The sequence below is a fragment of the Megascapheus bottae genome, chromosome X (assembly GCF_031878675.1).
Source record: "Megascapheus bottae isolate mThoBot1 chromosome X, mThoBot2.hap1, whole genome shotgun sequence".
NCBI classification, from domain to species: Eukaryota; Metazoa; Chordata; class Mammalia; order Rodentia; family Geomyidae; genus Megascapheus; species Megascapheus bottae.
In genome coordinates, this window is record NC_143547.1 from 37,123,557 (window position 1) to 37,140,819 (window position 17,263).

The 17,263-nt window shown below is 43.0% G+C and overlaps 1 protein-coding gene and 1 pseudogene across 1 annotated transcript in view; one reads left to right on the forward strand and one right to left on the reverse strand.

Moving 5' to 3' along the window:
* Window positions 1-13,457, forward strand: part of Smc1a (structural maintenance of chromosomes 1A) — a 45,767-nt gene extending 32,310 nt beyond the window's left edge. Inside the window, exons 20-25 of the mRNA XM_090326582.1 lie at window positions 8,062-8,218; window positions 8,850-9,004; window positions 9,126-9,277; window positions 10,299-10,368; window positions 10,628-10,738; window positions 11,151-13,457. Coding sequence (XP_090182708.1) covers window positions 8,062-8,218; window positions 8,850-9,004; window positions 9,126-9,277; window positions 10,299-10,368; window positions 10,628-10,738; window positions 11,151-11,234 — 729 coding nt within the window. The 3' untranslated portion in view covers window positions 11,235-13,457. The remainder of the gene's footprint in view (window positions 1-8,061; window positions 8,219-8,849; window positions 9,005-9,125; window positions 9,278-10,298; window positions 10,369-10,627; window positions 10,739-11,150) is intronic.
* On the reverse strand, window positions 2,468-2,820 carry LOC150040860 (large ribosomal subunit protein eL33 pseudogene; annotated as a pseudogene).
* Window positions 13,458-17,263: the final 3,806 nt, after the last annotated feature.

The window sequence follows — 17,263 nt, forward strand, 5'->3', positions numbered from 1 at the left end:
TTCTTTAATTTCTTTGTTATTTAGCTAGAATACATAGATACTTTCATTTTTTGGTAGTTCTGAGGCACAGATTATGTAGAAAAGGCAGAACATATATGCTTGATTATCCTCCTTTATTTGTCAGTTTATGAAATAGTTAAGTTGACTAAGCCTTCTGACGATTTTGTTCACTAGCTTGTTTTTTGCTCACTGTGAACTTACAAATTTAAATACATTTGGTATGTTTCAGTCTGCTTGGTTATTATCCTTAGTGCTCTGGTTGTTCTGTCTTTGGTCAGTGGGAATATATTTAAATCCACTTCAGAATCATTTTGATATAACACATAATTATAGTTTATCATTTTCCTTGCTTCTTGATAATGTCCCATCTTATCCCTTCCATTTCTTGCCCTGACCTGAAATCAGCCGTTTCTCCAAGAAGCTCTCATTTTGTTTTTAGTGGGAAATGGCATTATTTAGCAACTACCATCTGTACACTGAAGTGCTCATGATTGCTGGGTTAGTGTTTCTAAAACTCTTCAGATTAGACTTGCATTTTTTTCTAAATGCCGCGCGCGTGCGTGTGTGTGTGTGTGTGTGTGTGTGTGTGTGTGTGTGTGTATGCATGCATGTGCGTGCACACGTGAGCACATGAATGGCAGTATTGAGGCTTGAATTTAGGGTCAGAAGGATCTCCCTTAGCATTTTTTTAACTCAAGGCTATTTTACCTCTTTTTTTTTTCCAGTCCCAGGGCTTGAACTCTGGGCCTGGGCACTGTCCTTGGACACATTTTGCTCAAGACTAGTGCTCTGCCACTTGAGCCACAGTGCCACTTCTGGCTTTTACTGAGGAATCAAACTCAGGGCTTCATGGATGCTAGGCGAGCACTCTACCAGTAGGCTGCGCTCCTGGGCCCTGATGCTTTACCTCTTGAGCCATGCCTCAGCCTGGCTTTTGGTTGTTTGTTGCATGTATGCATGTGTGCGCACACAGCCCAGTTCCTAGGGCTTGAATTGAGGGCCTGGATCCTTTCTCTTACCTTTTTTGCTCAAGGCTGATCTCTACCACTTGATCCACACCTGTTCTTCCAGCCTTTTGCTAGTTAATTGGGCATAAACATCTCATAGACTTGGCTGCCTCAGCTAGCTTTGAACTGCAATCCTCAGATATCAGCTTCCTGAGTAGCTGGGATTACAGGCATGAGTCACTGACACCTGGCTTTGCTAGTTACTTGGGGAAGGAGTTTTATGGATTTTTCTGCCCAGATTGGCCTCAAACCATCCATCATCTTATAAATCCAAGCCTCCTGAGTAGCTAGGATGAGAGGCATGAGCTACCAGTGCCAGACTGTACTAGTCTTTAATAGCTTGAAAATCATTATAATGTAGTCAATTTTATGATCGGGTGTAGTTTTAAATAGTCTGAAGTTTTTCTTGAGGAAATGTGTAGTCATATTTTTAATTTGGGGGAGGAGTGTTGGTGCTGGTCCTGGGGCTTGGAGTCAGGGCATACCCTTTATCTCTTAGCTTCTTTCTTTTAAACTCTATGCATCTTTTTGTCATTGTGTTGTTCTAAAGGTGATGTACAGAGGGGTTACACTTCTATTAAGTCTGATAGAGTACATTCTTTTAAAACAATGTCTCCCCTTTCCCTTGCCCGCTTACAGTTTTTCCTTCCCATCCCTACTCACAAGTTCTAAACTTCATTTTCTTTTCCTTTCTTTTCTTCTTTCCCTCTCTCCCTTTCTTTCCTTCTTCCCCTCTATCCCCTTCTTCCCCTGTATATCTATACACAGTGGAATTCTACCCATCACAAGAATGATACTGTAACATTTAGAAGGAAATAGAAAAATTATCTTCAGTGAAATAAGCCGGTCTCTTTGCTTTCTTGTTTAAATCTGGCACTCCACAATCTGAGCCACAGCTCCATATCTAGCTTTTTTTCTAGTTACTTGGAGATGGGTGTCACAGACTTTCCTTTCTGGGTAGCTTCAAACCATAGATCTCAATCTCCTGAGTAGCTAGGATAGTAGGCATGAGCCACTATCACCTAGCCATATTGTAATATTTTAACCTTATTTGGAAGATTTTTCTTATTTAAGTAGCTTAATACACATACATTTCTTTGCTTCATTTTCTATTTTTATTATTTTTTGGGGGGTGGTCATGGGGCTTGAACTCCGGGCCTGGTCATTATCCCTGAGCTCTTCAGTGCAAGGCTACCACCCTACCCCTTGAGCCACAGCCCCACTTCCCATTTTCTAGTGATTAGTTGATATAAGAGTCTCACGTACTTTAGTGCCCGGGGGTGGCTTTGAACCACCATCCTCAGATCTCAGCCTCCTAAGTAGCTAGGATTACAGGTGTGAGCTACAGCGCCTGGCTAAATCATTTTCTATTTTTAAAGATTACCTTTAAAAAAAACATTTTTACTTTAGCCCCCTACTTTATAATTTTCTTAAAATACAAAAGCACAAATGTATGTTATTTAATTTTCATGAGTAAAAATTGTGGAGGAATACATCATCACATGGATTTTGTATCCAGTGGCTTTAGCAGGAAGATTGCTTCAGAATTTGGCAAGAATCATGCCACTGTTTCCATGGGCACAAGTTACCTTTCCCCAGATTACTCTGGTCGTATTCAGTTTGCCGCCAGGAGTCACTGTGTTGTTAAGTTTTTGCTTTGTATATATAAGTACATCTCTTGCTCAAGAATTGAAATTTCACCTCAAGCATAAACACTTTCAACTTGAAGAAATGCCATGTGCTCCTTTTGGTTCCAGAAATCCTGCTGATACCAGCAAAAAAAAATGGCCTGGCACCAAAACCTTCCACACATGTTTCCTTTTAGAAGTCCTCATTCCAGAAATCCTCCAAAGGCTCCAAGATGAGGGAAAGAGCCTCCTACTTTAATTTTGAAATGGTTTAAATTTAGAAAAAAGTTCAAAGAATAGAACAATTTAACACTCGTGTGTGTGTGTACCTGTTATCAATGAATATTTTATTACATTTGCTTTCTCTTGTCATTGCCTCCCCTTTGCCCCACACTATGTGTGTACTTTTTATAGTTGTTGTTTGATAAGTTGTGGGGCCTGAACAGTCCCTGAACTCTTTTGCTCTTCCACTTTGAGCCACAGTACCACTTCTAGTTTTTTGGTGGTTAATTGGAGATAAGAGTCTCATGGATTTTCTTGCCAAGGCTAGCTTTGAACCAAGATCCTCTGTTCTTAGCTTCCTGAGTAGCTAGGATTACAAGCATAAACAATCAGCACCTGACTTAAATGTATACTTTTTTTGTGAACCTTTTGAAGATAGTATAGACATGAAGATACTATAACTCTTAATACTTCAGTATGCTAAGAGCCAAGGATTCTACATAACTACAGTCCATACTACACTGATGAAAGTTTTATAAACTTTTATATTTTTGCTATTCATTCCAGCTGAATAGTAATTTCATTTCCTAAGGAGTGAATGGACAAATGAATGAATGAATTTTCTTAGATAGTCCAAAAATCTTCCTTCCTTCCTTCCTTCCTTCCTTCCTTCCTCCCTCCCTTCCTCCCTCCCTCCCTCCCTCCCTCCCTCCCTCCCTCCCTTCCTTCCTCCCTTCCTCCTAAAACATAAGATCCAATGAAGATTTATGCATTGCTTTGATAGTTATCTCTAAATTTTATTCCTGCCCAGGAGTTTGGGGGGTTTTTTTGTTTTGTTTTTGGGAATACTGGGGGGTTGAACCCCAGTCCTTGCATTTGCTAGGCACTTGATCTACCACTTGAACCACACTTCCAGGCCTTTAGTTCCATTTTAATCTGGAGAAATCCTCCTCCATCCCCACTTTTTTTGTTCAGATTCTGTGAATTGTCCTAGAAAATATCTCATAAATATGTTGGTTTTCTAATAATGTTTTCTAACCTGTTCTTTCAATACTATATCTTCTATGAGTTGGATATTTGGCATAGTCTAGAGACTTGATAGATTCAAGTTAAGTATTTTTTTCCAGTCCTGGGGCTTAAACTCAGGGCCTGGACACTGTCCTTGGTCTTTCTCAAGACTAGCAAGCTACCACTTGAACCACAGTGCCACTTCCAGGTTTTTCTATGTATGTGGTACCAAGGAATCAAACCCCAGTCTTCGTGCATTATAGGCAAGTTCTCTACCACTAGTCCAAATTCCTGGACCCAAGTATTTTTGTGTGTGTGAGAATTAAGCCTAGGCCTGGAGTGTGTTTATAATGTTTGTAATCCCAGCACTTGGGAGGTAGAGACAGGAGGATCACAAGTTGAAGTCCAGCCTGAATAGTAATGTCCTGTGTAAGAAAAAGAAAGGGGTAGGACATAGCTCAACATAGTAGGTTGTGCAGTGCTCTGGGTTTGATCCCCAACATCAAAAGCAAATAACAACAAACAAACCCAAAAAGAACACTTTGTGATGCCATGTTGCATCACACTAGGAGGTATATATCAAGATTTCCCATTATATACTGAATTCGAGCCCATAGTTTAAAGTGCTAATTGCTAGGTCTCTCAATGATAAACATGCACTATTTTTTTTGCCAGTTGGGGCTTAGACTCAGGGCCTGAGCACTGTCCTTGGGCTTTCTCAAGGCTAGAGCTCTTCCACTTGAGCCTCAGCACCACTTCTGGCTTTTTTCTATATATGTGGTACTGAGGAATTGAACCTGGGTCTTCGTGCATGCTAGGCAAGCACTCTACCACTAGGCCAAACTCCTGCCCCCTTGTTGTTTTTGAGAGACAGTCTTATTGTGTGACCCACGATGGCCTTGAATTTGTAATCCTCCTGAGTTAGCCTCCCAGATACTGGGATTATAAATGTCTTAACCAATACGCCTAGCTAAACTTTATTGTGCCAGTACTGGAGCTTAAATTCAGGACTTAGGCAATATCCATTAGCATTTTTACTCAGGGCTGAACAATACCACTTGCACTACGGCTCCATTTCTGGCTTTTTGCTGAATAAATGAAGGTAAAAGTTTCCCATACTTTCCTTCCTGGCCTGGCCTTCAACTATGACCCTTAAACCTCAACCTCTAAAGTAGCTAGAATTACAAGTGTGAGCCATTAGTGCATGGCTAGCATGTACTTTTTTATTTTTGTCATTAATTAGTAATATTTAGGATGATACCGTGGCATCTTGTAAACATCTTGATCCTCAATTTTTTATCCAGTGGTCTTCATATTTCAATTATTGTTGTGTTTGGAAGTACTGTATTTTAAATTAAGAACTTGCTCTTGCTAGGCAAGTACTCTGCCACTTGAGCAAAGCCCCAGCTTTTGATTTAATTTGCTTTGTAATTATTTGACATTTTAATGTGCTTATAAAACCAACAAAAGTATAAACAAGGTACATGAAGAATACTGGAGCTTCTATTCCTGTTCCTTTTCTGTCTGTTGATAGGTCATTCATTTAGGTAAGTTTTTGGATTTTTCCTTTTGTTATTGCAGTTTGTTGTTGGATTTTTTTTGTTCTTACAAGTACATTTGCATGAAAATATGTTCACCTTGTCTTTGTTAGAAGATAGTATACTATTGTATGCCTTTCGTATTTCACTTAAGAAGCCTATCCTAATGAGTACTCTATGACAGTGTCTAGAGATCTCCAAAAAAAAAGAAAAGAAAAACTTTCTAAAATGCAAATCTATTCATGTTTTTCCTATTCTTCAAATCTTTTCGTGATCAGCTTTGGAATCAAATCTAAACCTCAAAGTGATCTGTAACCTGGCCTTTTGTGTATAGGGTGAGGGCTTCTGATGCTTGAACTCAGGGCCTGGGTGCTCTCTACTTTTTTTGCTCAGAGATAACACTTTACTACTTGAGCTATAGCTCCACTTTTGGCTTTTTGGGATTTGTTGTTGTTTTGGTGATCCACTGCCACCTTCTGGGCCCCTCCCTTCTCAGCTTCCTTCCTGCCTGCCTGCCTGCCTGCCTGCCTTCTTTCCTGCCTTCCTTCCCTTCCCTTCCCTTCCCTTCCCTTCCCTTCCCTTCCCTTCCCTCCCCTCCCCTCCCCTTCCCTTCCCTCCCCTCCTCCCCTCCCCTCCCCTCCCCTCCCCTCCTCCCTCCGCTCCTTCCTTCCTTTCTGTTGTTTTAAAGGTGATATACAACAGGGTTAACCTTTTTTTTTTAACCAGTCCTGGGCTTGAGCTCAGGGCCTAAGTACTGTCCTTGGACTTACTCAAGGCCAGAGCTCTACCACTTGAGCCTCGGCACCACTTCCAGCTATTTCTCTATGTATGCGATACTGAGGACTCAAACCCCGGTCTTCGTGCATGCTAGGCTAGCATTTTACCACTAGGCCAAACTTCCGGCCCCAAGTGGGGTTACCTTTATATATGTTGGGTGATAAGTATATTTTTTTCCTTTCACTTAGTATCAGCTGTTCCCTCATTTTCTCTCATTCCCTTCCTCCCATCTCCACCCATGAATTGTTTGGTTCACTTTCATCATTGTCCAGTGCAGCTGATGCTTTCCACTGATTCTCTGCCTTCCCCCCACCTCCCCTCAGATAAGAGCCTGTATACACCGTATATGAGGTGAAGAATAGAGTCATCTAAAAACCATAGGTCAAATTAAGAAAAGATCCTTTGTTCCTTATCTCTGGAGTTCTTTCCAGTATGTATATTATTTTATATATGTATAAAGAGGTACTTGAGTATTAGAATTTGGCTATTTTCTCCTGTCCTCTTTTGGTCTCCTTGTGTATGAGTATCTTGGATCCTGTATACTTAGTCATATCTTGTTGCATCTTAAATCTGATATCTGTGTATCAGGGAGATCATGTGCTGTTTGTCTCTATGATCTTGGTTTACCTCCCTCAACATGATTTGCCTTTGTTGTTGTTTAACTGGAAATCATAGTCTCATGAAGTTTCATGCCTTGGCTGGCTTTGAACCTCAATAATCAGATCTCAGCTTCCTGAGTCATTAGGATTACAGATAAGAGCCACTGGAACCTGGTTTACCTAGGGGTGTGTGTGTGTGTTGTGTGTGTGTGTGTGTATGTGTGTATGTATGTGTGCGCGTGTGTGTGTGTGCGTGTGCGCGCGCGAGCGTGCATGTGAAAGCCTTTGCATAGAAGTATCTAGCTCAAAGTAAGAAAAATATAACTTGTCTTTTTGTCTATTCACTTTTTTTTCTCCCTGAGAACTTACATGAATGCATGAACATGTTCATACATGTATATTCATAATTGCTAGTAGTACCATAATGACTTTTTGGCTTTATGGTCTCCAGAATTTCTCTTAATTTAATGAACTAGCCATGAGCAATACCACATAGTCACCATCAAAAAAATGTCTGACCTGTGATATTCTCAACTGCATAGAAAACTGTTTCTTCTCTCTGTCCTTATACATTCATCCTTGAAGCCTTGCCTGGCCTTAAGAGTTTAAGTTAGGTGCTCTTGTGTTGATTCAACACTGCCCATTTATTATTGACTTCATATTCATATTCATTCCATCATATCAGGTTATTTACTCATGCATACATGTTCCTCTGTTAGCCCTCCAACATGGCTCACAGGACTTGACATTTGGTAGTCACCCAGTGTATAACATAGTTCAATAAATAGTTATTGACCAAAAGGGCAGAAAGCAACAAAGCTAGGTGTGTGTTCCAATGGCTTAAAGCCAAAATCAAGTGGAATTTGCTCAGATGTAGTGATCTAAGCAGAAAATGTGGGTTGCCTTAGTTATTATGGAACTGCAAGTGGAATCCAGAGCATTCTGAGTGGGAGCCTCTAGGTCACCCCGGGATGTTACTGGCTCATGGCCTAGGCTAAGAGCCAGAGTGGGGCACTACCAGCTGCTTCTCCAGTGACAAAGATTGGCAGAGCCTGGGGTTAAGGACTAGGAGGGAGAAAGCAACATTAGCCTATAATTTCCATTGATGATGGAAACTGTTAGTATTGTCTAGATTTGTGCAAGGAACTGAACTGAAGAAAACTTGCCTTCTTCCATGTGGCAACAGGAGCTCCCACTTGGTCAAGCATGTCAGGTGGGAGTGGGGGTGTGGGGGGAGCTAGATTATTACTCTTGTTAACTGTTGTTGGGTCTGGGCTTATAGGATGCACAGGCTGAGGAAGAGATCAAGCAGGAGATGAACACATTACAACAGAAGCTAAATGAACAGCAGAGTGTACTTCAGAGGATTGCTGCCCCCAACATGAAAGCCATGGAAAAGCTGGAAAGTGTTCGTGACAAGTTCCAGGAGACTTCAGATGGTAACATTTGCATCCTTTTGAGACTTTCGATGAGGACCAAAGAGTGGAGCACCTGTTGTTAGGTTGTACAAGCTCCTGATTTTACATGTTCCCATATTTAAAACTCCCAGGTACTTAAACTGTGTGGGATATGTGCTTGCTTTTTTTTTTTTTTGGCCAGTCCTGGGCTTGAGCTCAGGGCCTGAGCACTGTCGGATTTTTCTCAAGGCTAGAGCTCTACCACTTGAGCCTTAGCACCACTTCCGGCTTTTTCTAAGTATGTAGTACCAAGGAATCAAACCCGGGTCTTCGTGCATGCTAGGCAAGCACTCTACCACTAGGCCAAACTCCCGGCCCCTGTACTTGCTTTATAGAGGACAAATGACCTCCCCAAGGTCACACAACTGCTTGCTGGTAGAATCTGGGGACTCTCATGTTTATTCTCATACTTCTTTCTCTAGGTTATTGACTAGCCAGCTTTCTGGATACAGATTCTTGGGTGAGAGGAGGAACCTCTGCAGTCATTCTTTTCCATTTTCTGGGGATGTCACTGCTCTGGATTGTTATTCACAGGTCATTCTCAATAGTGTATGGTCCTTGGCCCTTGGCAGAGCCCAAGGCACTGAGGATTCATCTGTCTTCCTTCTGTCAGAGTTTGAGGCAGCACGAAAGCGAGCAAAGAAGGCCAAACAGGCGTTTGAACAGATTAAGAAGGAGCGCTTTGATCGTTTCAATGCTTGTTTTGAATCTGTGGCTACCAACATTGATGAGATCTATAAGGCTCTGTCCCGCAATAGCAGTGCCCAGGTAGGCTGGAACCCCTTTCCTAACCAGCTCCTGCTATCCTCCAATCACCCTGCTCAAGGCTTTTTCTCTCCCTGCCCATGCAGAGTCAGATCCACTCTTGATCCTTTTGGTCTTCCCCTAGGCATTCCTGGGTCCTGAGAACCCTGAAGAGCCCTACTTGGATGGCATCAACTACAATTGTGTGGCTCCTGGCAAACGCTTCCGGCCTATGGACAACTTGTCAGGTGGAGAGAAGACAGTGGCAGCTCTGGCCTTGCTGTTTGCCATCCATAGGTAAGCCTCCTGCCCCTTAGGGCAGTTGGTTGAAGACTAAATTGTGGCTACCAGAAGTACTGGAGAGATCTCTGAGATGCAGATGTTCTAGTAGTATCTGAACTGTATCCCTGTTTCCCTATTTACTCTAGCATATCTGTCTTTGATTTTCCTGGACCTGTCTTCCTTGTCTATGTTCATCCATTCAGCATGCCCTCACTGGCCCTTGCATGTATTCAGTCCCATGTCCAGGCTTTCACATGACTGCTGTCTAATAAGCCTTTTCTATTCAAATCTAGCTTGACCATTGCTTTCCATCCTCTCACGACTTTTCTCTTCCTCCCCCTCCTGAATGCCAGTACTACTTGACTCTGACCTCTACAGTGGAGTGCTTGTTTATACAGCATCATCCATAAGCATTTTTTTAAGTGCTGTTCTATACCAGACTCCATGGAGGAATTGGGGACAATGAGTCAGACGTGGTCTCTGGCCTGGAGTTGCTCATGGACCATTGGAAACCAGACACGTAGTATGCTAAGTATTATATCTGAGTAAGCTTAGATGCTGTGAATACACAGAGGAAAAGGCACCTAACCCAATGTGACAGGGAAAGTGACACTTGAACAGGTATGTAGAGCATGAGTAAAAGGTTACCAGGGAACCTATTGGGCATTCTAGACTGAGAATACTGAATGTGCAGAGGCAAGAGGCATGTAGCATGGTGAGGTGTTGGGGTCGGATAGACCTTTGGCTAGTTTGTTTAGTATGACCAAATCTGAGGACAACTCTGCTTCCTTAGCCAGCCTAGAAGATCTTAGGAGAAACATGTTTTTCATGGTTCTACAGGATCTTAGAGTGCAGAGAGGACCTGGTTGATGTATGAGCATTTAAAGGCTCAGACAATATTAAAACTTGGATTACTGGTCTCTGACAAATTAGCGGGGGAAACTGGCTTATTTGATGGGCATTGTGGCTATCCCACCCTGCCTTGCCACACTCCCCCGATACCTTGGTATCAGCTCACCTACTGGTTCCCTCCTAGCTACAAGCCAGCCCCCTTCTTTGTCCTGGATGAGATTGATGCTGCTTTGGATAACACCAACATCGGCAAGGTGGGTGCAAGGAAATTGGGGTCTGCAAGGGAGGTCACCATATTGGGGCTGGGTTTTATGGAACATTTGAATGTGTCCTAGCCATTCCTGCTGCCTGTTCTGTAGGCCCAGGGTCATCTACTCTTTAGCAGTTGGTAGCATCCTCTCAGCTTCTCTTCCTAGACCATCTATCGCCTTCCCCACCCCCGTTGGTTCTGATGGAAAACACAGGAATATTAGAGCTTGAACGCTGGTAAGTGTCTGGTGGCACCTCCCACAGGTGGCAAATTACATCAAGGAGCAGTCAACTTGCAACTTCCAGGCCATCGTCATCTCTCTGAAGGAGGAATTCTACACCAAGGCTGAAAGCCTCATTGGAGTCTATCCTGAGGTAGGGCCCGCTTGGCTCAGGAGCCAGTCCCACTCTCTGCCTAGCTCCCCAGGGCAGGAAGGGAAAGCTGCAGTGTAGGAGCAAAGGGCGGGGGAGCATAGGGAATCAGGTCCTGAACAGCCATCTGGGCTTCTTGGAGTTCTGCCCTGGCAGTTTAGCCAACCCTTTCAAGTCAGAGCTGTTGCATTGGGGATACATGGAAAGGCCAGCAGAGGCAGCCAGATAGTGAAGAAAGGTGAGTGCAGAGGTTGGCAGGGAGAGAAGGCACAAGTGATCGAGCACATCCTTTTATACCCAGGGAGCAGCATTGCTTGAGCTTTGGGCAGGTATGTAGGGAGGAGGGCTTGAGGCCCTTGTTTCTTCTTAATTCTCTCCTTACAATTTTCTTTTTCTTTTTCCCCTCCTACATCAGCAAGGGGACTGTGTGATCAGCAAAGTCCTGACCTTCGACCTCACCAAGTACCCAGATGCCAACCCCAACCCCAATGAGCAGTAACAGTACTGCCCCCCTACTCTGTATGGCTCCTCTAAGCTGCCCCTCTCCCCATCTCTGGAAATGTAGATCCCAATCTTCTCTTCCCTCTCCTGCCCCTGTTTGTTGTAGTCATGGGATTTAGGTACAGCTATTAAGCACGAAGAGGAACAGAGGTGATGTTTGTTCTGCCTGGCGCAAAATACCCTGAGCTACAGGGAACATCCTAGCCTTTGAAAGGCGGTGCTGAGCTGAGCTAACCTAAGTTGAACAGGGCAATCTGCCCATCCTCCCTCCCTTTCCTGGACCTCTCCCCCTTCACCCATCATCATAGATCCCTTGGACCCCTTGCCCACAGTGTGTGTGTGGGGGGGTGTTGTATATGAGTGCATGTGTATGTATGTTGGTGTGTGTGGGTGTGCATGTGGGTGTGTGTAAAAAAAGATATTGGAGACCTGTTTTAGAAGGAACTGAGGCTGAATTCGATTCCCAGAGAGCTTAGGATGACAGCATCCCAGCTATGGGCAAAGGCACTCAGCACCTCATAGGAGTCTTAGGCAGTCAACAGAAACTGCCCTCATTCACTCAGTCACATTCTTGTTCATTCGTTCGTGTGTTTTCAAAACCCCTACTGTGTATGCTATTTGTCAGGCTCTGTGCTTCAAATAATGAGTTCAATCAGACATGATCTCTACATCTAGGTATGGAGATAGAGTGTGTCCATAAATGAATGTGGTTAGCCAAATGTCATAAGTACTTTGAGAAAAGGGTGATTACCTGGAGGCTTCCTGGAGAAGGTCGTTTGAGGTGGACCCTGACAAATTGGTAGGACTTAGTCAGGCACTAGGAACAGAACATGGGCTCTGGGGACAGAAAGTTATGAGCTCTAGTCCCTCTTATCACAGCTTTTCTGTGTCTCAGTTCCCTCATCTGTAAAATGGGGCTAAAATATTACCTACCTCATAGGATTTGATAATGTCAAGCTCCTCACTGGAGGTCTTATCTGTGTATGGAGCTCACTAGGTGCCAACCCCTCAGAATGCAACTTTCTCATGCCTGGACCCCTGAGGAATTCTGTTAGGGAGAGATGCCCCCGAATCTGGGATGTACTGATTTCCCTGGTTACTGGAAAAATTCCAGGATGCTAATAGGGTTTACCTGGTAAGTGCAGGGCCTGAGGAAACCCATAGCTTCAACCATGTATAACTGGGTACTGGGTCCCCAACCTAGGTTGTGAGGAACTAGGGAAAGAGCCTGGTCCATGTCCAAGCCTAAATGTGTAAGTTCCTGTTGGGAGCTATCTTCATTAGCAGTAAAGACTGTGCAGAGGCAGTAAAGCCTGGTGCCATAAATTCAGCCTCAACACATTCACATGTTATCACACTTGTCTTAGTATAATCTATATATTGCATTTTTGCTTTTTAAAAATTAAATTAAGGTTAGGGACGTTTCTCACTAGTGCATGCTTAGAGTGTGAGAGGTCCTGAGTTTGATCCCTAGAACCCCCCTAGAAGAAGGTCTAATGATACAAACAAGTCTCTTTAAGAAATTGGATTGTCACAGAGAAAGGTAGCCTCGTTCAACTGCTTACCACTCTCACCTCTTCATTCATTTTGAACACCTGTTTATTGTACTTTAATCTAGACTTTAATATTTATACACACACATGACTTCTCTGAAAGTATTGGGTGTAATGCAAATGTTACTTCGGAATTGTTCTCATATTTGCTTTCTGTGCTTAACAGCATTTTGGGGACTTATGTATGTTGTTAAGTAAAGATCAATGCATGTTCTTCATTCATGTATAGTTCCTATTATGTGATTCTACCACGTTATCCATTTCTCTTGTGAATATTGACTGCAATTTCCTATTACAAAGTACTACATAGGAGCAGCCCTGTATCTCTGAATTTGTGTATGTATGAAAGCTAACCTAGGATTGATTCCTAGAAGTGAAATTTGCATAGTCATAGGATATTTATATATTGATTCTTAGTAGATATTTCTGAATTATTCTTCTGTCCTATTAATATTTTCCCCGAGGTGATCCAAGGTCTAACATTATCTAAAGTAATAACATCCATGAAATCAAGGATTCAGTGTGCAAATTATTTGTTTTTTCTAATAAATATTAAAGAATACAAATAAACAACAAAGAAGTTTGTTTGCAATCAACCAAAGAAATCACATGCTGCCAGTGGTATGTGTGCCGTAATTTGGCAAATGCTGGCACAGTTTGGGAGTCAGATCTGTAGAAACCTGGGCAATGAATCTCAGTTTCTCTGTTTTGTAAAACAAGATAATACACTTATAACTTTGCAGCAGAGGAGAGATAATGTGTAATATATTTGAAGCAGTTTGGTTGGCATATCTAGACACAGCTTTTTGTGTTTTGGTCAGTTGTGGAGCTTGAACTAGGCCTGGTCACTGTCTCTGAGCCTCAAGACTAGTACTCTACCACTTGAGCCACTGCAACATGTCTGGTTTTTGAGTGGTTAATTAGAGAGTAGGTCTCACAGGGACTTTTCTTCCCAGGCTGGCTTCGAACCTTGATCCTCAGTTCTTAGCCTCCTTAATAGCTAGGATTACAGGTGTGAGCCACCAGCTAGCACCTGGCTAGGGCTTCTTGCTTTTTAAAGGTAGAGCTTAACTATTCACGCCCTTTAAACAGGAAACTGAACCCCCCCCCAAAGAGTTAAGTGACCTGCCTGCCAGCTAACAGTATAAGTTTGAAGCCAGGTCTTCCAATTTATTCTATTGATTTTTCCATTATAAAGGTGGTTAACATTGGCTATACATGAGAATCATTTATGAAATTTTTTTCTTTATCAGTAAACAGTACCCACAATATGTGAGGGGGGGAAAGAAGGACTTAAAATGAAAAGCAACAGTTCCCTGCTGTATCCCTCATCCAGTGCTTGAACTCCTTGGGCTTTGTCAAGGCTCTACCACTTGAGGTGCAGTACCACTTCCAGCTTTTTCTATGTATGTGATACCAAGGAATCGAACCGGAGTCTTTGTGCATGGTAGGCAAGCATTCTACCTCTAGGCCAAACTCCCAGTCCTGTGGCACTCTAAAAATACATTGCTGAGCCGGGCGAGGTGGTTTGGTGGCTTACACCTGCAATCCTAGCTACTCAGGAGGCTGAGATCTGAGGTCAAAGTTCAAAGCTAGCCCAGGCAAAAAAGGAGACTTTTATCTCCAATTAATCACTAGAAAAAGGGAAGCAGGGCTGTGGCTCAAGGATAGAGCAGTAGCCTTGAGCTGAATTGCTCAGGGATAGCACAATAAGAATATATTGCTCTCTGGTTCTGCATCTGGAAGTTGATTCAATAGGTGAGGATAATAACCCAGATAATTAACCCCCTACCTCACAGGAGAAAAAAATTACATGAGATAACTTGGGCTAATGCCCTGAAACATAGGAAATAATGCCACAAAAAGCTTTGAGGACTTAATTATTTAGGCTCAGGGAGTTGAAATGATTTGTCAGGAGAGTGCAGAGGCCAGACCTAGAATTACCTCCATCTGGATCTCTTTAGTGCATGCCATTGCAAGGTGAAATATCGGAGGACTGACATCATGTGTTTCTAAGCACAAGTAGAACCCCTAATGGCTTGTTAGAACTAACTAGATTGACTCCCTTATATTCTGGATCCAGTTACCTTGATTTCTAGAGTGTTGAAAAGTACTCCACAATATTATCTTTATTTAATTGGGCCCTTCACTCTGGAAAGGAGTGTTGCACACCAGGAACACAATAGTAGTCAAATCTTTATTCTGCCTTTGACGAGCTCATTGTCTTAGTTGGAGAGGAATTCGCGACAGCTGTCTGCCATAGCATGTAATCAGCTCTGCCAGAGGCCTGGCAGGGGCATCTAGCTTAGATAAGAAAGGCATTCTTCAGACACCTGAATTGAAATTTGAGAGACTACCTAGGAATTTGCTAGATGAAGTAGGGAGTTGCACATGTGGAAACAGTATGCACAAAGAACCTGAAGACTAGAAACTTAACAATTTAAGAATACTGAAAAATCTAGTAGTCAGGAACCAGGTTGGAAGAGGGTTGTAAGTTCCCTGACTAGGGTTTAGATTTACCATATGGAACAGTGTGGTTCTCATATTGTCTACATCAGAAGAAACATGGCCATTCTGTGCTCTGACCTCTAAGATAAACTTGTAAATGGGGTTGGGTGCCTTATGTTAAGTGCTTATAAAGATCACCACATAACTATTGTGTGGAAGGTTTAGGAACCATAGCTTGAAGGCTGGGAGGGAGCTTTAGATCAGGTAGGGCCCATTTCTGGCCAGCTAGCCAGAGCAGGAATGGATTAGGTTAGATGGTCATGGTGTGTGCACGTGTGCCTGCAATCTCTCCTAATGTTCAAACTCTTGCTGTCATGTTTGTTTGTTTTATATTGGAATAAGCATCACAAACCCAAGCCTGAAGATACTGCATATTCCCAGGAAAAAAAGTCTAGTGCTTGACACAGAAGAGGCACCTGGTTTTTCTGAATGAATGTATTTGTGAGGAAGAGAATGCAGATGGAGACTAAGAGACTTGAAAAGACTAGGATGCTCTAGGATAAGGACAGTAGGAATGGATTGGAGGTGACAAGGTGTGAGCTATTAAGATGGTGAACTGAACTTGAATGTGGAGAGTGACTGGGCAGATTGAATATCCAGGAATAGCCAAGATTCCTACCCCTATCCCAGTTGTCTCTTTCCTCACCCATCTCTGAATCCGTTTCCTAGCCTCAGCATCTGGAACCCCATCCTCAATTTAAACATTCTGTATGTTAAATGATCTCCACTCCCCAACCTCCAGTTACTGATTCATCCAGTTCAATAAATCTTGGCTAAGTACCTTCTGTGTGATGTGAAGCTCTTTTCAAGCCAGGACTCTGTCTCTCTCTTATCTCAAGACATGTTTTTGAGGACTGTCCCAGGTAAGACATAGCCCTTATCCAAAAATGTATGGTGAGGTACCTAGAAAGTCTTAAGAGACTGCCCAGCCCCCTTCTGAGGCCCATAGAGAGGATTAATTAACTTCCTGGAGTCCCACTGCTAAGCAATGTAGGAGCCAGGACTGGAACCCAAATTCTCCTTCCATATCCTCTAGAGGCTTAATTTTATAGCAGGCAGATGTGGTCAGGGAGAAGGTTGATTTGGACTAAACCTTGAAGGTAAATATACTGGAATAGTACAAACAAGATGCCAGTTACACTGCCCCCCTCCTGGAAACCCTCGGCAAACTTGCCATACCCGTGGTCCCTTCTATAAGGTTACTTGAACATAATGTGCTATGCTGTGTACTCATTGTCCTAACAATAGATGGCTAGATTGGGATAGCATCTGACTCACCCACTATATAGGGAAGATGCATATCTAATGGTATATGCATGAAACTTCCTTAAGGAGGCTTCAGTGTGGTATTCAGAAGAAGTGAATGCTTGATTAGACTGTAACAAGGCAGAGGTGGGTGAAAGGCGGCCAGAAACTTCAACAACAAAAGCTGTAGAACTTTGAAAGCATTAGATATTTGTGTTATGAGGTCATGGGGCCCACAAGGTAACAGAAGCTACAAAATAAAAAGGCCACAGTAAGCTGGGTACGGTGGCTCGTGCCTGTAATGCTAGCTACTCAGGATGCTGAGATCTGAGGATGGTGTTTGAAAGCCAGCTGGGGCACTAAAATCCATGAGACTCATTACAATTAACCACCCGAGAACCGGAAATGGTGTTGCTGTGGCTCATGGGGTACAGCGGTAGCCTTGAGCTGAAGAGCTCCAGGACAATGCCCAGGCCCAGAGTTCAAGCCCCATGACCAACAAAAAAGAAAGAGGAAGGAAGGAATGAAGGAAGAAAGGAAGGAAGGAAGGAAGGAAGGAAGGAAGGGCCACAGTGGACCCGAAGGATGGGAAAGCCATGGAGCAATAAGATCTGTGAAAAAAAAAGAAGACAAAACATGGGGGAATCCACGAAGCAGCAGCAGACTTGATACATGAGGCAGAAATACGGGAACCACAAGGCAACAAGCCACGTAGAAGCAA